Raw genomic sequence first — 19,629 nt, 5'->3', positions numbered from 1 at the left:
ACCCCAGTAAAAGAAAAAAGGTTCTCGTGATCCCAAAGGACCAAGCCCCAGACCCAGGTCAATATACAAGTCAGATCTTACCCACCAATCACGCTGTTGCCAATCCTTTAGAACAGGGGTGGGCAAACTTTTTGGGCCGAGGGCCACATCTGGGTGGGGAAATTGTATGCAGCGCTGGGGCAGGGGATTGGGGTGAGGGAGGGAGTGTGGGGTGTGGGAGGGGGTGCGGTATGCAGGAAGGGGCTCAGGGCAAGAGATTGGGGCAGAGGAGGGGTGCAGGGTGTATGAGAGGGCTCAGGGCAGGGGGTTGGGGTGCAGGAGGGGTGTGGGGTCTACGAGGGGGCTCAGGGCAGGGGGTTGGGGTGCAGGGGGCATGAGGGGGCTCAGGGTAGGGGGTTGGGGTGCAGGAGGGGTGTGGGGTGTAGGAGGGGGCTCAGGGCAGGGGTTTGGGGGTGGGGTACAGGAGGGGTTTGAGCTCCGGCCTGGCGCTGCTTACCTAAAGCGGCTCCGGTAGGGTGAGCAGACAGCAAGTGTGAAAAATCGGGACAAGGGTGGGGGGTAATAGGAGCCTATATAAGAAAAAGACCCAAAACCAGGACTGTCCCTATTAAAATCGGGACATCTGGTCACCCTAGGCTCCGGGGTGGTGGGCCCCTCGGGGAGGTAGGGCAGAGGGCTCCGTGTGTGCTGCCCTTGCCACGCCTCCAGGTACCTCCCCCGAAGCTCCCATTGGGCGTGGTTCCCTGTTCCCGGCCAATGGGAGCTGTGGGGGGCAATGACTGGAGGTAAGGGCAATACATGGAGCCCTCTACCTCCCCCTACCCCGGGGCCACAGGGACGTGGGCCAGATCCCTCAGGGCTTTGGGTCTGGTCCGTGGGCTGTAGTTTGCCCACCCCTGCTTTAGAATCTAAAATCTAAAGGTTTATTCATAAAAGAAGAAATATAGATGAGAGCTAGAATTGGTGAAATGGAATCAATTCCATACAGTAATGGCCAAGTTCTTGGTTCAGGCTTGTAGCAGTGATAGAATAAACTGCAGGTTCAAATCAAGTCTCTGGAACATCCCCAGCTGGGATGGGTCATTCAGTCCTTTGTTCAGAGCTTCCGTTTGTAGCAAGGTTCCTCCAGAGGTATGAAGCAGCACTGAAGACAAGATGGAGGAGATGCAGCCGCCTTTTATAGTCTCTTGCCATGTGGTCTCTGCTTTCTTTGTCCCAAACACAAGCTATCCAGCACGTGGCATAGAAAAACCTTAGAGTTCTGTCCATAGGCTTGCCCCTTGCTGAGTCACGTGGTGTATCTGTCCTCTCAATGGGTCAGTTGTATAGCTGATGGTCCTTAATGGGCCATCAAGCAGGCTAGACAGAGCTGACACCAACTTGTTGGGGGTGTCACCCAAGAAGCATAGCACAAGTTTGAAATAGACAGGATAGAGCCAATACTTATAACTTTAAATACAAAAATGATACATGCATACAGACAGCATAATCATAACCAAAGTATAACCTTGTCTTAGACACCTTATTTGACCCCCTTTATACAAGATTTGGTGCCACTACAGGACCTTGGTTGCAACAATGATGTATACGGTCCCAGTTCATATTAATAACGTCACAGGGGCACCCATGCCCGAGGCCCCTGAGAGGGCAGGGACTTAACCATGTGCAACATGCCCAGATGATGCTGCCCCCCCTGCTCTAACCCCTAGACCCCACTCCCATCCCAGAGCTGGGGATAGAACCCAGGAGTCCTGACTCCTAACCCTACCCCTCCACACACATAGGCAGAGCTGGCTCACTTGTAAATCAGAGACGGCAGGATTCCCCTCCCCCTCCCCCTGCAGAGGTATCGGCTCTACAGTGCCCTATGCCCTGCCCCCCTTTCTACCTCTGCCCGGCCTGCTCCTGCCATTAAGCTGGACCCTCCAGCCCCAGGTTTCGCAGGTGTGCCTCTGTGCTCCAGGGCAGGCCACGTGGGTGGACACAGGGCCCTGGGCCATTCACACGCTGATCACACAGAGGCAGCACTACCTGCCCATGGGCTCCTCTGCCCTGCTCTCGGGGGTCCTGCCATGTGGGGGGCAGGGTAGGGGTCAGGCCCCATGGCCCAGCCAGCCCTCTCTGCTGCAGGGGGTGGCATAGCAGGAGATGGGCCCTGTGCCCTGACCATGGGGGTTGCCCAGTTTGCAGAGGCAGTGGGGAAATCCTGCCTCTGACTCTGGATCTAGCTGCCCCCCACAGCAACCCCTCTCCCTGCCCTGCTCTCACTGCAGGCCACTCTTACCCATGGTGAGCTGGGGCCCCAGGGTGTGGGTGGGGCGCCCCCATCCCTAGCCAAAGTGGGACTCACACAAAGCATAGAGCCTGGCCCCAACCCCTTGCAGAACCAACCAGCCACACACCGTGGCCCTGACTCACAGTCCCCACGGAAATCTCGGGGCCCCACAAGGGCACGGTCCTTAACGAGTTTGGCAAAGCCTGGAGCCTGTTTCTCAGCCCTGTGAGTGGGTCGGACCTGTAACAATGCTCCCTGGTGCAGGGCCCAGCAGTGACCCACTCCGACCCCACTGCAAATGGAGCGGAGGCTGGTCCAGTCCCTGCATGGGGCTATAGAGGGCACCTGCCCTCAGCTGGTTATGTTCGCCCACCCAGGCTGACAGACACGCCCACTCCCATCTGCGACCAAGACAGGCTTTCTGCACCCATCACCCTGGTATCAGGGCCTGGGTACAGAGCTGAACATAGCAATCCATGCACTGATCACCTCCAGGCTCAACAACTGCTCCCAGGAACCAGCCCCGAGAAATCCCTGGTGCCACCCCACTGGGCACGCTCTGCCCTGCTAGTCCCGGGGCCCGTGGGACAGGTCCTGCGTACCCGAGACGAGTCTCCCTGTGAACTCCTGCTGCAGCCACATGGCACTGGGATGACGACATTGGGCTGGACTCTGGAACTCACTCCCAGAGGAGATCAGAGCCCCTGGGTCTGAGCACATGCCCTGCTAACCGCAGCCTGCATGGCCCTGCTTTGGGGATCTGCTCCCAGCTCTTCCCTGGCAGGCGGGCAAGGGGCAGAGCGAGGGGGCAAGATGGTGTAAAACAGCCCCCAAAGCTGTGAACCTGCAGGCAAGGGACGCTGGGACACATACCCCCAACGTGCCACGACGGGGCCCAGATCTCGGTCGGGGTCTGGGCAGCACCGGGCACAAGGGGCCCTGATCTCGGTGTGGGCGACTGGGTGCTCCTGTAACACACAAAATACCCACTTGTGTGTGTAAACTCTTGGGAGCCCCACGTGCCAGCACCGGGGGAGGGTTGAGCAGGTCACAGGGGACCCCCCAGGGCTGACGCTCCAGCTCCCCCAGAGCCTGCTGCTGAGGAGCCCCCGCCCAGGGGAGCAATGCGGGGGGGCAGAGACCAGCCGGCCCCCTTGGGGGCGGGGTTACCCCTTCGGCTCCGTCCCCGGCCCCGCCCCCTTCCCGGTGCAGTTTGGTTCGGTTTGGCTCCCCCCTCCCCCTCTCAGTGGGCGGAGCTTGGCACGTTCCAAGATGGCGGCGCCCTTGTGGGGAAGGGGCCTGACGGTGAGGTGCCGCCGCGGCCTGAGCCCCCCTGGGGGCGGGGCCTAGCGCGGGAACTTGTCCCCCCCGGCGCACGTGGGGCCGGGGGTCGCTGGGCCAGGCAGACGTACCGCGACGGGCCGGAGCTGAGGCTAGTGGCTGATTCAGCTGGGCAGCGCCCAGCGCGTGGGGATGTGCACGGCGCTGTACGTTGTGCCAAGGGCTGTGCAAGCACAGAGAGGGCAGGGTGTGTGTGAAACAACGGGGCGGGGGGGTGCCCCGGCTGGGTGGGACCAGGAGAGGGGGATGCAGCTGCCCCCCCCCCCCCGGTGTCGCTCCCCTCCCCTGCCCACAGGCATTAAACCCCTTTCCCCGGAGAGCTGGCAATCCAAGTACCCGCCGCACCGAGGAGCCAGCTCCGGCTCCTGTCAGAGCCCCGCGGACGTGCCGACAGCTGCAGCTTGCCCAGTATGCCGACCCTGGCAACTCAACTCCGGGACATTTAATCAAAATCCACCGGCCCAGCACCGAAATGGCCCGCTGGGTGTCCCTGAAGCCGGGCTTGCAGGAGGAATGCGCAGGACCCAGAGGTGCCCGCAGCTTTGGAGCCGGCCAGCGGGGCGTTACAGTAATACCCTGACTCTGGGCGGTCTCCCTCCAGTGGTTCTAGCACAGGGGTGTGTGAACTTTTTGGCCTGAGGGCTACATCTGGATATGGAAATTGTATGGCTGGCCATGAATGCTCACGAAATTGGGGGTTGGAGTGTGGGAGGGGATGAGGGCTCCGGCTGGGGGTGCAGACTCTGGGATGGGGCCAGAAATGAGGAGCCCAGGGTGCAGGAGGGGACTCCGGGCTGGGCAGGGGGTTGGGGTGCGGAGGGGGTGTGTGGCTCCGGTTAAGGGTGCAGGGTCTGGGGTGGGGCTGAGGATGAGGGGTTGGAGGTGCAGGAGGTTGCTCCAGGCTGGGACTGAGGGGTTCAGAGGGTGGGAGGGGGTTGGGGCGCGGGAAGGGCTTCAGGGGTGCAGGCTCCAGGTGGTGCTTACCTCAAGCAGCTCCCGGAAGCAGCGGCATGTCCCCCCTCCGGCTTCTACGCAGAGCCGTAGCCAGGTGGGTCTGCGCACTGCCCCATCTGCAGGTGTCACCCCTGCAGCTCCCGTTGGCTGTGGTTCCCGGCCAATGGGAGCTCTGGAGGCGGCGCTTGGGGCAGGGGCAGCGTGTGGAGCCCCCTGGCTGCCCCTACGTGTAGGAGTTGAAGTGGGGACATGCCGCTGCTTCCAGGAGCCGCTCGGAGCCACAGCATGCACAGAGTGGGGCAAGCCCCTGACCCCGCTACCCGGCTGGAGCGCCGGAGCGGGGCAAGCCCTGGACCCTGCTCCCTAGCGGGAGCTTGGGGGCCAAATTAAAATGTCTGAAGGGCCGGATGCAGCCCCCGGGCCGTAATTTGACCACCCTTGTTCTAGCAGCTGGCTCCCGGCTCCCACCAATGTGACTCCTGCAGCTCAGTCCAGGGGTTTGTGTCTCTGGTGCTGCAGCTCCTTCGTTCAATCCCCAGCATGCAACCAGGGGTCTGTTATACTCGCCGCCTCCCCTGCTCCCTGACGCCCTGTGCTTTGCTTTGCTAGGCCGCTCCATGGACCCGGGGCGCTTTCTCGTGGCTCCTTTCCTGCAGCCGGGCTATTCAGACCACAGCTGTGTGTCACAAGGTAAGTGCACAGCGGGCTGCTGCTGCGAGGGTCTGTCCGTGTGGATCCCAGCACTGGCATACATGGCTCGTGCACTTGTGAGATGCAGGTGCCAGCAGTGGGATCCCATGGACAGCCCCTCAAAGAATCCCAGGAGCTGTAAGGTAAGTAACAGCCGTCCCTCCCTCTGAACCTGCAAAATCAAAGCTGGAGAGGGGCCTGTGAAACAGGGCCTCACCCACCCAGCAAAGCCATTCCCCAGCAGGGACAGAGGCATAGAGTTCTGGGCGAGGCCTTGGAAACCCCCCATGTACCCCAGCAACCTATGCCAGGAGCCTTTGCTCTCTCCTGTGGAGTCCACCCCAGCTCTGTGTCCCCCGAACAGTCCTGTGTGGCAGGTGTGGTTAGGGCAGGGAGGCAGGACTCCTGGGTTCTACAGGCAGGTTTGCCACTGACTCACTGGATGACCAGGGGTGGGTCCTTTCTCCTCCATGCCTCAGTTTCCCCTAGGACATGAGGTGATTCTGCCCTGTCCAGAGGTGGCAGGGGACTGGAGGCTCAGCGAGTCGATGTCGAAGAGCGGCTCCTGGGCTTAGTTCTGTAGCCTGCACCTCGCAGCGCCTGTTCTTCGCTGCGTCTGCACCTTCAGCGCCCCTGAGATACCTGCTGAGAGTGTGAGTCACTCTGAGGCATCAGACTGGGCAGGACCCAGAGGCGCCCCTAGCAGGAAAATGAACACTCAGGCTAAAGCTTCCTGCAGGCTGCCTCTCACACAGGCTGCATGCCGTTCTGCTGCCACACGTAGCCAGTCCCGAGGAAGGGGGCATGTGGATAGTGGGATCAGCCTGCTAGCACCAGGGGGTCAGTGCTCTGGGCCCTAGGTACTGCCAAACGCTCTGAAATACCTGCTGCCCCGGCCCTTCTGGGCCATTAACGCCTATAGAGCAGGGGAAGATGTGTGCCCCGCTCCTGGCCCTGCCGAGCGGGGGTAGCCCCCATGTTGTTTTTCACCCCCCACCCATGGGTGTTATCTTACAGAACCGGGCGGCCCGAGTGCGAGTCGGGAAAGGAGACAAGCCGGTGACGTACGAACAGGCCCACCCGCCCCACTACATCGCCCATCGCAAGGGTTGGCTCTCCCTGCACACCAGTGAGTGACCCGCCAGCCGCTGCCCTGGGAGTACCTGGGCTTCCCCGTCTCTCAGCACCTGCCCCGTCCCCCACAGCGCCTCCTGCTGGGAGAGGCCGGGGAGGGAGTAGCTGGGAGTGCCTCCTCCCAGCCAGTGCCCTGCCCTACCCCCCACAGCGCCCCCTGTTGAGTGGTCCCTCTGACTTAACAAAAGAGGGTGGGGGGGTCTTCAACCTGGGCATGGGCCGTTCTCCCCGCCGCCCCCCTGAGCTCTTCTCCAGGCGTGGGGGAGGGGAGCGGAGCGGAGGGAGATGTGTGTTCCCTGGCTGGATCCTGATGCGGTGCCCTGGCTGGACACCCACGCAGCCCCCTGCTCTGTCTGGTGCTGCTCATACTGTCTCTTAAAGGTGCCCTGTGGGCATGCGTGCCTGGTGCCATCCCCTCACCCCCTGCTGCCCTGTCTGCCCTGCAGGTAACCTGGACGGGGAGAGTGGGGCAGCTGAGCGCACCGTGGAGGACGTCTTCATCCGCAAGTTCATCTACGGCACCTTCCACGGCTGCCTGGCCAATGAGATCGTGCTGAAGCGCCGCGCCAACGTGCTGGTCATCTGCGCCGTCTTCCTGCAGCGCCTGCCACCCTACAAGTTCTACTTCCTGGTGGGCTACACCGAGACGCTGCTCTCCTTCTTCTACAAGTGTCCCGTCCGGCTGGAAGTGCAGACCGTGCCCGAGAGGGTCATCTACAAGTACCTGTAGCCCTGCAGCGGGGCACCCCGCCTCTCCCCTGGGCCAGCCCAAGCAGTGGGGCTCCCGTGCCCGAGTCAGGCCACCTGCTGGCCCATTGTGGGGCAGGAGAGTGGCTCCGCATGGGCCCGAGGAGGCCATGGACCCGCGGGTGGTGGCTGTGGGGCGCTCTGGGGCGGGTGTTACCGTGGCTCTGGACGTAGCAGTGGCCCGGCCCGGCAATGGGGAATAAAAGGACTCTGGCCCCTGCGTCCATCTCTGGAGTCACCGTAGCCCAGTTTCCTCCCAGCTTGGTCCTGGGGCGGTCAGAGTGTGGGCCTGGGAGCATGGGCAGCGGGTCGCATAGGTTTAGGCTGTGCCTCTCCAAACAGCCAGGCATGGCCCCACCCCATGCCGTGACCTCTCCCTGCACGTGACTCCAGTCCTCCAGCTCCAGCCCCGCAGCGCTCCAGCTGGGAGGCTGGGGCCGCACACCACCCGCCTTCCCATGCTCCGGGGCTGGGGCCACGCGCCGCCTGCCTTCCCATGCTCCAGGGCTGGGGCCGCGCGCCGCCCTCCCTCATGGCGCTCCTTTGGGGCTGGGGGGCTAGCTATGGGACTGGGCCGGTGGCCACGGTGGGGGGCCCTCTGGGCTCTGGCAGGTAGCAGAAGGGGTGTGGCCTCGGGTGGAAGGGATGGGGCTGGGGGCTAGCCTCCCCCAGCCCCGGTTCATGCGCCGCCCATGCCTGGGAGCCAGCAGCTTCGCATCCCCCTGTGTCTCCCCCCCGGGACATGGCAACGTCCATGAGGGCTCTCTCCTGCCCCCTTCCCACCCGAGGACCCCCCCATCCCTGTGGGACCTACACACAGACACAGATCTGGGAAAGCCAGCGTGGCGGGATTGGGGCCTGTGTCACGGAGTCGCCGGGGCGATGCTCTGGAACTGCTCCCTACGAAGCCAGGCAGGACTCTGGGGGAGCCTCCTCTCTCTGAGCAGACTGTGCCCGGGGCAAGTAGCTTCCACCTTCCTGGGTCTGACCCCGGAGCATTCAGCATGCCTGCCCCTCCGTGTGCTTCCTGCAGCCAGTCTGCCCGGGCGGGGTCCTGGGGCAGCCAGAGGGCCCTGCACCCCAACTCCGCAGTCAGACGTGACTCTCAGCCAGCGTAAAACAGAAGGTTTATTAGTCGACAGGAACACAGCATAGAACAGAACTTGTTAGCACAGAAATCAGTGATTTTCGGCCAAGTCCATCGGGGGGGGGCGCAAAGCCAGGGCTCCCCCTGTGCCCCAAGCCAGCCGAGACTGACTCCTTCCAGCTGCTCCTCCTCCGGCCTTTGTCTCACTTCCCAGGCCAAGAGTCACCTGGTCACATCCCCCTCCTGGGTCTCAGGTTGCGAAGAGGTGGCCATAGCATCCATGCAGGCAGTTAGAGCAACCCCCACAGAAGTCACACACGCTTATTCCCATCACCTAGACCGGGGTGGCCAACCTGAGCCTGAGAAGGAGACAGTATTTACCAATGTACATTGCCAAAGAGCCACAATAATACATCAGCAGCCCCCAGCAGCTTCCCCTCCCCCACTCCCAGTGCCTCCCGCCCACCGATCAGCGCCTCCCCCTCCCTCCCCGCACCTCCCGCTCAGCTGTTTCATGGCTTGCAGGAGGCTCTGGGGGGGAGGGAGAGGAGTGAGGGCACAGCAGGCTCAGGGAGGGGGCAGGGAGGGGTGGAGTGGGGACAGGGCCTGTGGCAGAGCCAGGGATTGAGCAGGGAGCACCCCCCGACACATTGGAAAGTTGGCGCCTGTAGCTCCAGCCCCAGAGTCGGTGCCTATACAAGGAGCCGCATATTAACTTCTGACACAGGTTGGCCACCTCTGACCTAAACATTGGTGCAATACAAAGGGAAACTGAGGCACACACAGCATTCATGCAAAACTGTAAGATTCACATACAACATAACAAGGGAAAATCTCCACTTTGTCACACCCTGCATTGGCGTCTGCTCTGTAAAACGGGGTAGGGGGTGGGAACCCCTTCTGGTGATAGCGGCGCCTGGCCCCAAGCGCTGGTGTCCCTGGCTGGGGCACTGGGCAGCCAGGCCTGGTAGTGGGGCTGAGGGAAGGGGTACAGACCCCTAGTTGGGCAGGGGTAAGGGAGAGAAACCAGCAGGAATGAGGGGTCCGTCTGGAGCATGGCGGGGGCAAGGTCTGACCTGCCCAAAGGGTGCCAGGGGGCTCGGGGAGGTGGGTAAGTCAATGGGAGGGGAACCTGGTGCCGATCAATGCCCAGCGGAGGGAGGAATGGGCCCTGCTCAGATCTCAGTGGGCTGAAAAGGGGCAGGGCTGTGGCAGTGCCATGGAGATCCTGGTGTGGGGTGCTGCTGGACCCAGGGCATGAGGCACTGGACAGGACCTCAGCACTGAAGAGACATGGCTGCCAGGGTGAGTGGGCAATGAGCACATGGATTGGCCACTGCCCCCAGCTCTGGCAGGCTCCACAGATGTTGCTGCAGCATTTCCTGGTGCCCACACCAAAGGGCGCAGACACACGGGGCTCTGGCCCAGAGGCGTGTTCTGCAGGAGTCTCTCGGGGCTGTACCGCGCCATCCACCTGCCCATCCTCTAGGGGCCAGCAGCTCAGCAATGGAGAAGAAAATATCCAGGGTTCCCTTGGCACCTGGGAGATGCAGCCTGCTCTGGGGTGGAGCTGGCAGCTGGCCCCCAGCCACAGGGAGGCAGGCTGCACCATGATCAGCCTTGAGCGGTGGAGGAATGGTGTTCACACGCCAGCTCTTGTGTGACGGTCCCAGTGGGGGCATCCCACTGCCGAGCGGGCACCACAAACCACAATGGTGCCAATTCACAGCCCATGCACAGGGCCCAGGGGCCCAATCCTGGGAGGGGCCGAGCCCCTGCGATCCCATGGTCCTGCTGCTCTCAGGATTGGGCCCTTTGGCATCTTGGGGCGTGAGACCAACTCACTGGGAGTTAGCCAATGGCCAGTACGGGAGATCCCCCCCGCCAACCTGCCTCCCCCGGAACCCACCACGCGATGCCACACGGCTCCCCCTGCCAGGCCAGTGAGCGCCACAGCTCCAAGAGCTCCCAGTGGAGGAAGCCTAGAGATGGGTAGGGGGATCCCCTGGGTCTCTCCGCCCTGAGCCTGTCCCAGCCTGGAGCTGGGCCCTGCCAAGGCACTGAGTGCTGTCAGGGGCCTCAGCCTGGGAGGAGAGTGGACAGCTCACTAGGAGCCAGGACTCGGGTTCTATCCCAGCCCTGCAAAGGGAGTGGTGGCTAGTGGTTAGAGCAGGGGTGGAGCTGGCAGCCAGGACTCCTGGGTTCTAGTTGGCTCATCCACTGACTTCCACAGAACCCTTCCCTTCTTTCCCAAGACGGGGCGAGGCCCGTGTCTCATGAAGAGGATGTGGAGGCAGCGTGGCCTGCGCATGATGGATCACGGGGCATGCATGGCACGCGCTGGGCTGGGTTGCAGGGCTCTCCGGGCCTGCTGGTGTGGGATGGACTCTGAACCATTGAAAATAACAAGAATGCTGTTTCCTGCTGCTCCAGCCAGCTGAACGCTGGGGCACTGGCCCCACTGCGCAGGGGGAGACCAAGTCACGGGGGGGCAGGCTCACATGGCAAGTCAGTGGATGAGCCAGTGAGAATCCAGGAGTCCTGACTCCCAGCCCAGGGATTAGGAACCAGGATTGCCAGGTTCTTTGCCTAGCTCTGGGTGGGGAGTGGGCTCTGGTGGTTGGGGGGGGGGGGGGGTTTGGCGGTCAGGATTCCTGGGTTCTAAACTCCGGTTTGCCCAGGGTCTCCCTGTCCCCGCTCCCATCCCTGGCATGGGCCAGAGCTGTGTAGCTGCATCCCGGGTGGCAGGTGCATGCCCTGACCCCGCTCTGGGCTCCTGCCAGCTCCGAGCATGTGAGGCAAACCGGAGTGAGGCAGAATCACCCATCCTGGCTGAGCTATTTACTGCACCGTTCCCATGGGCGCCCGAAGGGGGGCAGAGGGCGAAGGATGAGCTGTGGGAAACTGACTTTCCTGGCAGGGCAGGGCTGGGTTGTTCCCAGGCTTGTGCCCTCATGCCAAGCCAGCTTGGGCCTGCCAGTGTGCGGCTGGGAAACCTGAACAGAGGGTGCGGCAGCCGGCTGGGTGGGGCAGTAGGGGCTGTTCTCCCCCCGAGTTAGCGCTGACCCCTGGCAGCAGGGAGCAGTCTCAGGGCACAGCAGGGCTCCTCCCTGCCCCTCTGACACCAACCCCAACTGTGCCCCATAGACTGTAATTTGCTCAGCATCATTCTCACTGCTGGGGAACCTGAGGTAGGGAGAGGGGATGTGATCTCACTGCTGGAGAAACTGGTGGGGAGTAACATGACCTTGCTTCTGGGGAAACTGAGGCAGGGAGTGAGGCTGTAACCTTGCTGCTGGGGAAACTGAGGCAAGGAGCAGCAAACTGACTTGCCCAGGGCAAAGAACCCAGGAGTCCTGCTTCCCAGCTAATCACTGGAGCCCCTTTCCCCTTCCAAAGCCAGGACTCCCGGTTCCCGGTACAGTGCTCGGGTGGCAGGCGGGTGTATGCAGTGTGGGAGAAGGCAGGTGCCCCAGGGCAGGGTACGGCACTGGCTCGGGCCTGCTCTGTGGCAAGATCCTGTGGCAGGTGCCAGGGCTGGTCCCCGTGTGTTGGGGCTGGGCTGTGAATCCAAGTGCACGTGAAAGGGCAAAGCCTCCCCCAGGCCTGAGCACTGTGTGGGGCCAGGTGCCAGCTGGGTGCTGCCAAGCAGGAAAGCGTCCAGGGCTCTGTGCTCCGCCGGGCACGCATTCCTGCCCCATTGCCTGGGCCTCTGTGCTCCACAGCTGAGCACCCTGGGCAGTGCCAGGAGGGGCATCTGGGCACCCCGCACACAGCGCCGCTAGTGCCCCTCAATCCCGACCTGCAGTATTCTAGTCCGGTCGATGGCCCGAGAGAGGGGAGCAGAGAGAGTCGTGGCCTCAGTGGTACCCACTGCCCTACTGCTGCCCCCAGCATGTCCTCTGCCCTAGCGCTGCCCCTGCAGTAGCCCCCTGCACCCTTGGGACCTCACCCTTGTCGTGTTGGCTGTTCACATGCAGCAGCTCATGCCCACGTTCCCTGGCTGCCCCTCTCCGGTGCCGGGGGGACGGAGGGGGAGCAATGGACCTTGCCCCTCCGCTGGCATCAGGGAGCAGCCCGGCCATCTGGCTCCGTGGAGCTCAGTCCCTGACCCCTAGCCCATCCTGGGGCAGGAGGAAGTGGAGCTGTGGCCAGGACACCAGGGTCCCTGGAGAGCATCTGTGTGGGGGAGGCACCAGGGCCCTGGCACCCTGAGCTGCTCGGCTGGGTGGGACTGTCCCTGATGGGGGGGGGACTCCCCAGTCTAGCTCTGCCTCCTCCCTCAGTTGAGAGCCCTGGTTGCCTGCGAGGACAGTGCCAGGGTCCCAGTCCTAGGAGGCAGAGCTGTGCCCCCAGCCTTGCGGCAGTCAGGGGGAGCCAGGTGCCAGCCCCCAGGCCATGGGCAGAGGCAGCTCTGGGCCTTGCCATCAGCCCCGAGTCCCCCTGTGCCAGAGCCAAGGAACACCCAGCCCTCAAGCCTGCCCCTCTCAGCTAGTCCTTTCTCCCTCTGTACCTTGACAGGTCCCGCCCAACCCCAAGTCCCTCCGAAGCCCACGTCTCCTGTGAGGCTTATTCGCTCCAAGATCAACATCTAGCCCTGGGCATCGCTCCCACCTCTGGGCTCCCTTGGTCTGTGCGCTGGGGGCTGCCTGGGGCAGGGACTCTCCTCACTGAGCCGGCTGCCATCATCTCAGCAGACCCTGATCTCGGTCGGGGTCTGGGCAGCGCCCGGCACAGATATCATGTAACTAATAACCTTCCAGGCCTGGTACTTCCTGCTGAGAGAAAACTGGACATGGCTTTGCCTGGTATCAGCCCGGGGACACCATCCAGAAAGGCGCGCTGCTCCCCCACCCCACCACTAGTGTGCCCTTGCAGACCCCGTCAGTGAGGGCCTGCAATGCTGGAGTGTCTGGTATTCTGGGGATGCGTGAGTAGCACCCCAGGGTGCTCTGGGACAGCGAGGGTGATGGGGTGCTAAGCAAACAGGTCGCTGCCCACCCTGGGGAGACCTGGCTCGCCAGCTCCTCCACCCGCTCCTGGCTGGCTCGGTGCCGGGGCTGTGGCCTAGTTCAGAGCTCTGTGACGAGGTCCGGGGCTGGCGTCATGGTGGGCGTTAATGAATTCAGCGTTGCGTGGAGGAGCTGATCGCTGTGTTAAAGAAAAGCACCTCCAGCAGGTTTGAAATTGCAGCAGGGGCGGGGCGGGGGGGCCTAAACTTCTGCTGCCCTTCCTGACAGCAGGATCAGTCGTGCTGGGACCCCCGCACGCACCCCTCGGTGTGAAACATGCCCTCCCCTCGCTGGGGCAGGCAGGGTTAGCTGTGGCCACCAGAGCTCCTGGGTCCTGGGCCTCCCCCTCCAGCCATGTCACTCCGCTAGGCAGGGGGCCTTCATGCCCTGTGCAGCTCTGCACCCCGGGGAGGGGACCCACCCTGCCCCCAGCTGCTTCTGGGACTGGGTTCACTGGGCAGGGGCTGTCTGCTCTGCATCGCCAAGAGTTCAGCTCCCAGCATGGTTGGCACACTGAGCATCCAGCCCCTGCTCTGGGCAGTGCCCAGCACGACGGGGCCCTGATCTCAGGTGGGGCGTGGGCAGCGCCTGGCACGATGGGGCCCTGATCTCAGTCGGGGCCTGGGTAGCGCCCACACATCAGGGGATGTCACAGCACAGGAGAATGCCCGCACTATATCCCCACCACCCAGCCCTTCCCCCTCCCCAGGTGCGGATCCGTGGCTCTTTGGGATGTGGATTGGGGAGGGTGACACCTCTTCTTGTGTGCGGGGGACGGGGAGGCTCTGTGAGCAGCCTGCTCCTCCGGGGGTTTCTGAGGGGCAGATTCGTGCACCTGCCAGGGTAGACCAGCATGTCCACCAGTGGGTGTCTGGGCAGTCAGACGCAACAGGTGACTCCAGCCTGCCCGGCTCAAGGGAGTTGCCCAGGCTAGTGCCTCACCCCCCCCCCGACGTTGGCACCGGTCGCTCTTTGCCTGGTACCTTGGCACGTCCCCATCCCGCCTGGGGCAGGTGTGATCATGCTGCACCCACATGACTCACATGTCTCCTGTGTGATCGGCCCAGCACAGCCGCTTGGGCGCTAACCTGGAGCAAACACGCCCGCCCTGCCAGCCATTGACCTGTGGGGCGGTGCGCGCCACCTGTTGGGCAGTGCCCAGCTTGGGCCCATTCACCCACTGCCATCAGACAAGACGGCCAGATCCCAGCCCAGTCCGGGTACCATGGAGGGGCCCCCCAGGGAGCTCAGACCGCTTCCTCGAGTAAGTCCCCACAGCCCCATCTGGGAAGCTGGGGGGGAGGGGGCTGTGTTCATTGTCACACATGGTTCAAAACCTCCCCTTCCTGCCCCCCTCCCACACATCTCTTGGCCTTGAGTTTGAATTTGGATTTTGTTCCTGCAAAGGAGCCCAGGGAAGCTGCTGCTGCAAGTCTGACACCCCGAACCCGCAGGGCCGAGCTAGCGCCAGATTCAAGGAATCCAGCCCCCCGCTGGCACCCGACTGCACTCGGTTCGTTGCGGGACGTGGCCCTAATCCTGGGTACTGAGCCCTTCAAAGATCCCTGCCCGCAGGCTCCATGTCTAGTTGGCAGCTGGTATCAAGCAGAGTGCCGCAAGGATCGGTCCTGGGGCCGGTTTTGTTCAATATCTTCATTAATGATCTGGAGGATGGCGTGGACTGCACCCTCAGCAAGTTTGCAGATGACACTAAACTGGGAGGCGTGGTAGATACGCTGGAGGGTAGGGATAGGGTCCAGAGGGACCTAGACAAATTAGAGGATTGGTCCAAAAGAAATCTGATGAGGTTCAACAAGGACAAGTGCAGAGTCCTGCACTTAGGACGGAAGAATCCCATGCACTGCTACAGACTAGGGACTGAATGGCTAGGCAGCAGTTCTGCAGAAAAGGACCTAGGGGTTACAGTGGACAAGAGGCTGGATATGAGTCGACAGTGTCCCCTTGCTGCCAAGAAGGCTAATGGCATTTTGGGCTGTATATGTAGGGGCATTGCCAGCAGATTGAGGGACATGATCATTCCCCTTTATTCAACATTGGTGAGGCCTCATCTGGAGTACTGTGTCCAGTTTTGGGCCCCACACTACAAGAAGGATGTGGAAAAATTGGAAAGAGTCCAGCAGAGGGCAACAAAAATGATTAGGGGTCTGGAGCACATGACTTATGAGGAGAGGCTGAGGGAACTGGGATTGTTTAGTCTGCAGAAGAGAAGAGTGAGGGGGGATTTGATAGCTGCTTTCAACTACCTGAAAGAGGATGCATCTAGACTGTTCTCAGTGGTAGCAGATGACAGAACAAGGAGTAATGGTCTCAAGTTGCAGTGGGGAAGGTTTAGGTTGGATATTAGGAAAAGCTTTTTCACTAGGAGGGTGGTGAAGCACTAGGATGGGTTCCCTAGGGATGTGGTGGAATCTCCTTCCTTAGAGATTTTTAAGGCCCGGCTTGACAAAGCCCTGGCTGGGATGATTTAGTTGGGGTTGGTCCTGCTTTGAGCAGGGGGTTGGACTAGATGACCTCCTGAGGTCCCTTCCAACCCTAATCTATGATTCTATGATTCTATGAAAGGCACGCAGGCTGGAGGACCAGGCACGGCAGCCACGCCCCAGTGCCATGGCTTTGCTGGGTGGCTACTCAGAGCTGGGAACACAGCGAGCTTGCTGTGCCCATGCCAGTCTAGAAGCCATGGTTCCCCCCATGCCCAGGACCAGCCATCTCCACCCATCCGCTCAGCTCCGAGCGCTTCAGTAGCATGGTCCTGCTGCTGCCTCAGGGGCTATGGGGGCCTCGGAGCCCAGCGTCTGTAGGGCCCGTTGGTGGGTAAGTGGCTGGGGAGGTTGCCACATGGGGGGTGAATCACAGTGAGTAGTAGGCACAGGGTTCCCAGCAGGGAAGTGACTCAGGCTCGGGGGGGCAGGAAAGGTCAGTGAGTTGAGCTGTGGTCCTCTGGGATTGGGGGTGCAGCCAGGATGATGTGGTTGGGAGTGAGGGGGGCAGGAGGCTGCAAGCAACCAGAGGATCTGGCTGGGCTGCAGCTCTGGGCCAGCGTGGGGGAGAGCAGCCAGCCCCACAGCTCTGGCAGGGCCAAGCCGGGTCTCAGTGACTGGATTGGGATCATGGTGCTGTTCCAGGATAGTCTGGATCGGGCCCATCACAGGATCGGGCCCACACTGGGCTCGGGGGCTCAGATGTGTGTTTGACAAGCCCCGTTCTGGGACCCTAGATGGGCCAAGCATCTGTCCCCATCTCTGGAAGGGGAGTGGGGTCTAGTGGTTAGAGCCAGGAGTCATGGCTCCTATTCCTGATTTTGCCACTGACCTTGGACAAGCCCCTTCCCCGCTCCATGCCTCAGTTTCCCCAGGTTAACAATAGTGATTGTTACGGGGTTCACTATACCTCTGTCCTGTTCTAGTTTCTCTGAGGCCCCCCAGCCGGAGTTCTCCCTCTGCCTTCACCTGCTCTGAGGTTGGATCATGTGATTCTCCAACTTTGAGGCCAGACGCAGGTGCAGGGCTCTGGGCAGGGCCGGCTCCAGGCACCAGCCCACCAAGCTTGTGCTTGGGGCGGCACCTGGAGGGGGGCGGCGCAGCGCTCCGGCCGCCGGGGAGAGCGGGGCCACGGCCGGGCTCGCCGCCCTCCCCCCGGCGGGGGGAGGGCAGCCGGAGGCTTTTTTGCCTGGGGCGGCAAAAAAGCCAGAGCCGGCCCTGGCTCTGGGTACCAACCGCCGGTGCCCTGCAAGTCCCACTGGGACCCCGGGACCAGGGAGGCAGTGGCAACCAGCCTCTCCCCCTCCCCCTGGCATTTTGACTGAACAAATGGAACAAAGCAGCAGAGAAAAAGAGTTTTCTAAACACACACATACACACCATTCCCCCCCGGGCTGCCTGGACAATCAGACCTCCAGCTGTCAGCTCTGCTGGGCTTAGCCTGGGTCATGCCACGAGGCTGTGCGTGTCCAGAGCCCGGCTGGTGGCTAGCAGGCTGGCTCTTCGTGCCGGAGATCCAGATCCAGGCCCAGGGGTGACACATGGGGCTGTGCTGGGGGGGCCATGCAGAGCCCCACCTGGGGCAATAAAACCAAGGTCACTGCCACATGGAAATGGTGCAATCAGCTGGTGGGCTGGGTTCCAGCTCCTTCCTGTCCCCCTCCCACAGCTCACGGGCGTTTCTTGCCTGCTGCTTCGCTCCCCTGTGTTTTGATTGCCCATTGCGTCACTGGTATTGCAGTGTGCGCGGCCCAGGGACTAGCATTGATCAGTTTTACCCTTTGGAAGGCAACTTCCACTCTTGCGCTGGGGTGGTGTGTGTGGGGCGGGGGTGTGGTGATCCGAGCCCGACCCAGCTGTGCCCACGTGATGCTTTTGCCAAGTGGTGGCAGCAGCTGCCAGGCCGGGTTCAAAGAGGTGGGGAGCCTTCGGAAAATGTAACCACCAGCACCAGCCTGAGCCCTGGGGACCATCTACATGCCCCTTGGTGCCCTGAATGAACAGTATGGAGGGCGTGGAATGCAACAGCAGCCCGGCGGCTTCAGCGTAGACCCTCACTGCAGTGCTGGGCGGTGGGAAGTGTTCCTCTCGTGGCCAGCTGGGAATAGATCAGCACTGTCTCCCTCCTGTAACCTCCAGTCCGCCGGGCTGTCCTGGCGATAGATTTCACCTCCACCTTTGGGGTTGCGAGTGGCTAAGGAGGCAAAGTGGCCTAGGGGCAGCCCCGCCGTCCTCTTCTGCTCCCGCTCTCCGCTGGCCCAGAGCAAAAAGCTTCCAACTCCTCAGCCAACTGCCTGCGTGGATCGGTCTCCTCTAACCCTGCGCCTCCAAGCTAAGCTAGATGGGAAGGGGAGATGCCATTTCTGATTCAATAGTGTAGTCTCCTCGTCAGCCTGGGCCTGGGGGCCTCTCCAGCCTGTCTGCATTTAAAAGTTATTCTGGGATGGCAGGTCAGGGGGTGATGATCACTGGCATAGCTACACCTAGGGTAAGCACAGGCAGAAAGAAGCCTTGTACCCATACGGCTTATTCCCCATCCCGTCCTGCAATAGCGCCACTTGTATAACACATTACACTCCTCGTTCCTCTGGCAAGCAGCGCCAGGGATGGGCATTTGGGGTTTGTTTTAGTTAAAAAAAAAACCCCAAATCAACAGCTTCTGAAGAGACCTAAATGTAGCAACGTCTCCAAAAACATCACAAGGTGCAGTGCGAAGCCAGGGTCTTGTTAAATACCAACTAGCTCTTCCTGATGTGGCGCATCAATGGTTTGCCTCCCTTTGGCTGTGAAAGGAAGGTTTTTGTTGCACCTCAGTGCGCAGGAAATGAATGCGCTGAAGCGGGATATCTGCTGTTGTGCGCAGTGCTGTTGCAGCCGTGTGGGTCCCAGGATATTAGCAAGACAGGGTGAGCGAGGTCGTATCTGCTATTGGACCAACTTCAGCTGGGGAGAGAGAGGAATTTGCGAGCCGAGCTGTCCTGAAGACAAGCTCTGCAGCTCCAAGACTAGTCTCTCTCCCCAGCAGCAGCTGCTGGTCCAATAAAAGATCTGGCCTCCCCCACCCCATCTCTGAAACAGGGTGCTGCTCTCTGCTTAAATCCCAACAAGGGACATTTTGTCAACAAACGTTCTACTGGGAATGTCAAAACCCTTATAGCCCTGATGCTTCCTTTCATTTTTCCAGGGTAAAAACGGTGACAAGGATGCAGTTTGACTTTAAATCTGCTCCACCAAAATAAGGTTTTCCACTCTCACATGCTCTCATGGGTCAACTTCTGGGAAACCGCCTCATTTCCTGGGAACTTCAGAGAAAGAAGCACAAAGAAACTGGTTAAAAAAACCAAACCCAAATCCACTTCCAAGCGGGAGAGTATTAAAACTACTTTGCACCATACCATATAGGCGTTTGTGGCTGGAGCGAGCCAGCAAGTCCTTTGACCGGCTATACCTAAATCCCATTGCTATGAAACCGGTTAACATCCACTCGCTCCTGAAGGGCAAGCAATTTATCTGCACAGCGGCACAGATGGGAGCCATCCCAGAGTCTCGGAAGTCATCTTGGTCTGGTTCTCCCAGCCTGACCCACCCTGTGCAAACTGGTTTGGGACCTGCCCAAGGCTCTGGCATTGTCTCTTAATGACCCTTAAGTGGAACCAACTGTTAGAAAGGGCCCCCTCCCTTTATGCTGGGCTACCACCCAGATGCCCCCCTGGGGGGAAATAGCCCATCTCGGTGCATCAAGTTCAGACAGGAATTATTTCAGGCTGGGATCTGGCCTGTGCAGTGCAGGCGGCGAAGGAGATGATCACAAATCTCTGCCAGCACTGGCAGTGCAATGCCCAGGAGGGCAGGGTGGCAGTCCCCTGGGCTGGGTGGTTGATCATCTCC

At 61.2% G+C, this 19,629-nt stretch overlaps 1 protein-coding gene across 1 annotated transcript; it reads left to right on the top strand.

Moving 5' to 3' along the window:
* The first annotated feature begins 3,521 nt into the window (after nucleotides 1-3,521).
* Nucleotides 3,522-7,361, top strand: LOC113407647 (28S ribosomal protein S24-A, mitochondrial-like). Its single transcript, XM_026656839.1, has 4 exons — nucleotides 3,522-3,580; nucleotides 5,180-5,260; nucleotides 6,278-6,389; nucleotides 6,841-7,361. The coding sequence occupies exons 1-4, from the start codon at nucleotides 3,548-3,550 to the stop codon at nucleotides 7,122-7,124; spliced, it is 510 nt and encodes a 169-aa protein (XP_026512624.1). The 5' UTR covers nucleotides 3,522-3,547; the 3' UTR covers nucleotides 7,125-7,361.
* The last annotated feature ends 12,268 nt before the right edge of the window (nucleotides 7,362-19,629 follow it).

This window comes from Terrapene carolina, unplaced genomic scaffold (genome assembly GCF_002925995.2).
Source record: "Terrapene carolina triunguis isolate 2854851 unplaced genomic scaffold, T_m_triunguis-2.0 Scaffold51, whole genome shotgun sequence".
In the NCBI taxonomy this organism is placed as follows: Eukaryota; Metazoa; Chordata; order Testudines; family Emydidae; genus Terrapene; species Terrapene triunguis.
Note: the sequence above shows the minus strand (reverse complement) of the source record. Positions and strands in the feature narration are given on the sequence as shown.

Excerpts from the sequence above, each read along its gene's own strand:
- LOC113407647 (XM_026656839.1), top strand. The coding sequence starts at position 3,548 with ATGGCGGCGCCCTTGTGGGGAAGGGGCCTGACG. Across the intron at positions 5,261-6,277 it reads CCACAGCTGTGTGTCACAAG|AACCGGGCGGCCCGAGTGCG; the intron begins GTAAGTGCACAG and ends GTTATCTTACAG. Across the intron at positions 6,390-6,840 it reads TTGGCTCTCCCTGCACACCA|GTAACCTGGACGGGGAGAGT; the intron begins GTGAGTGACCCG and ends TCTGCCCTGCAG.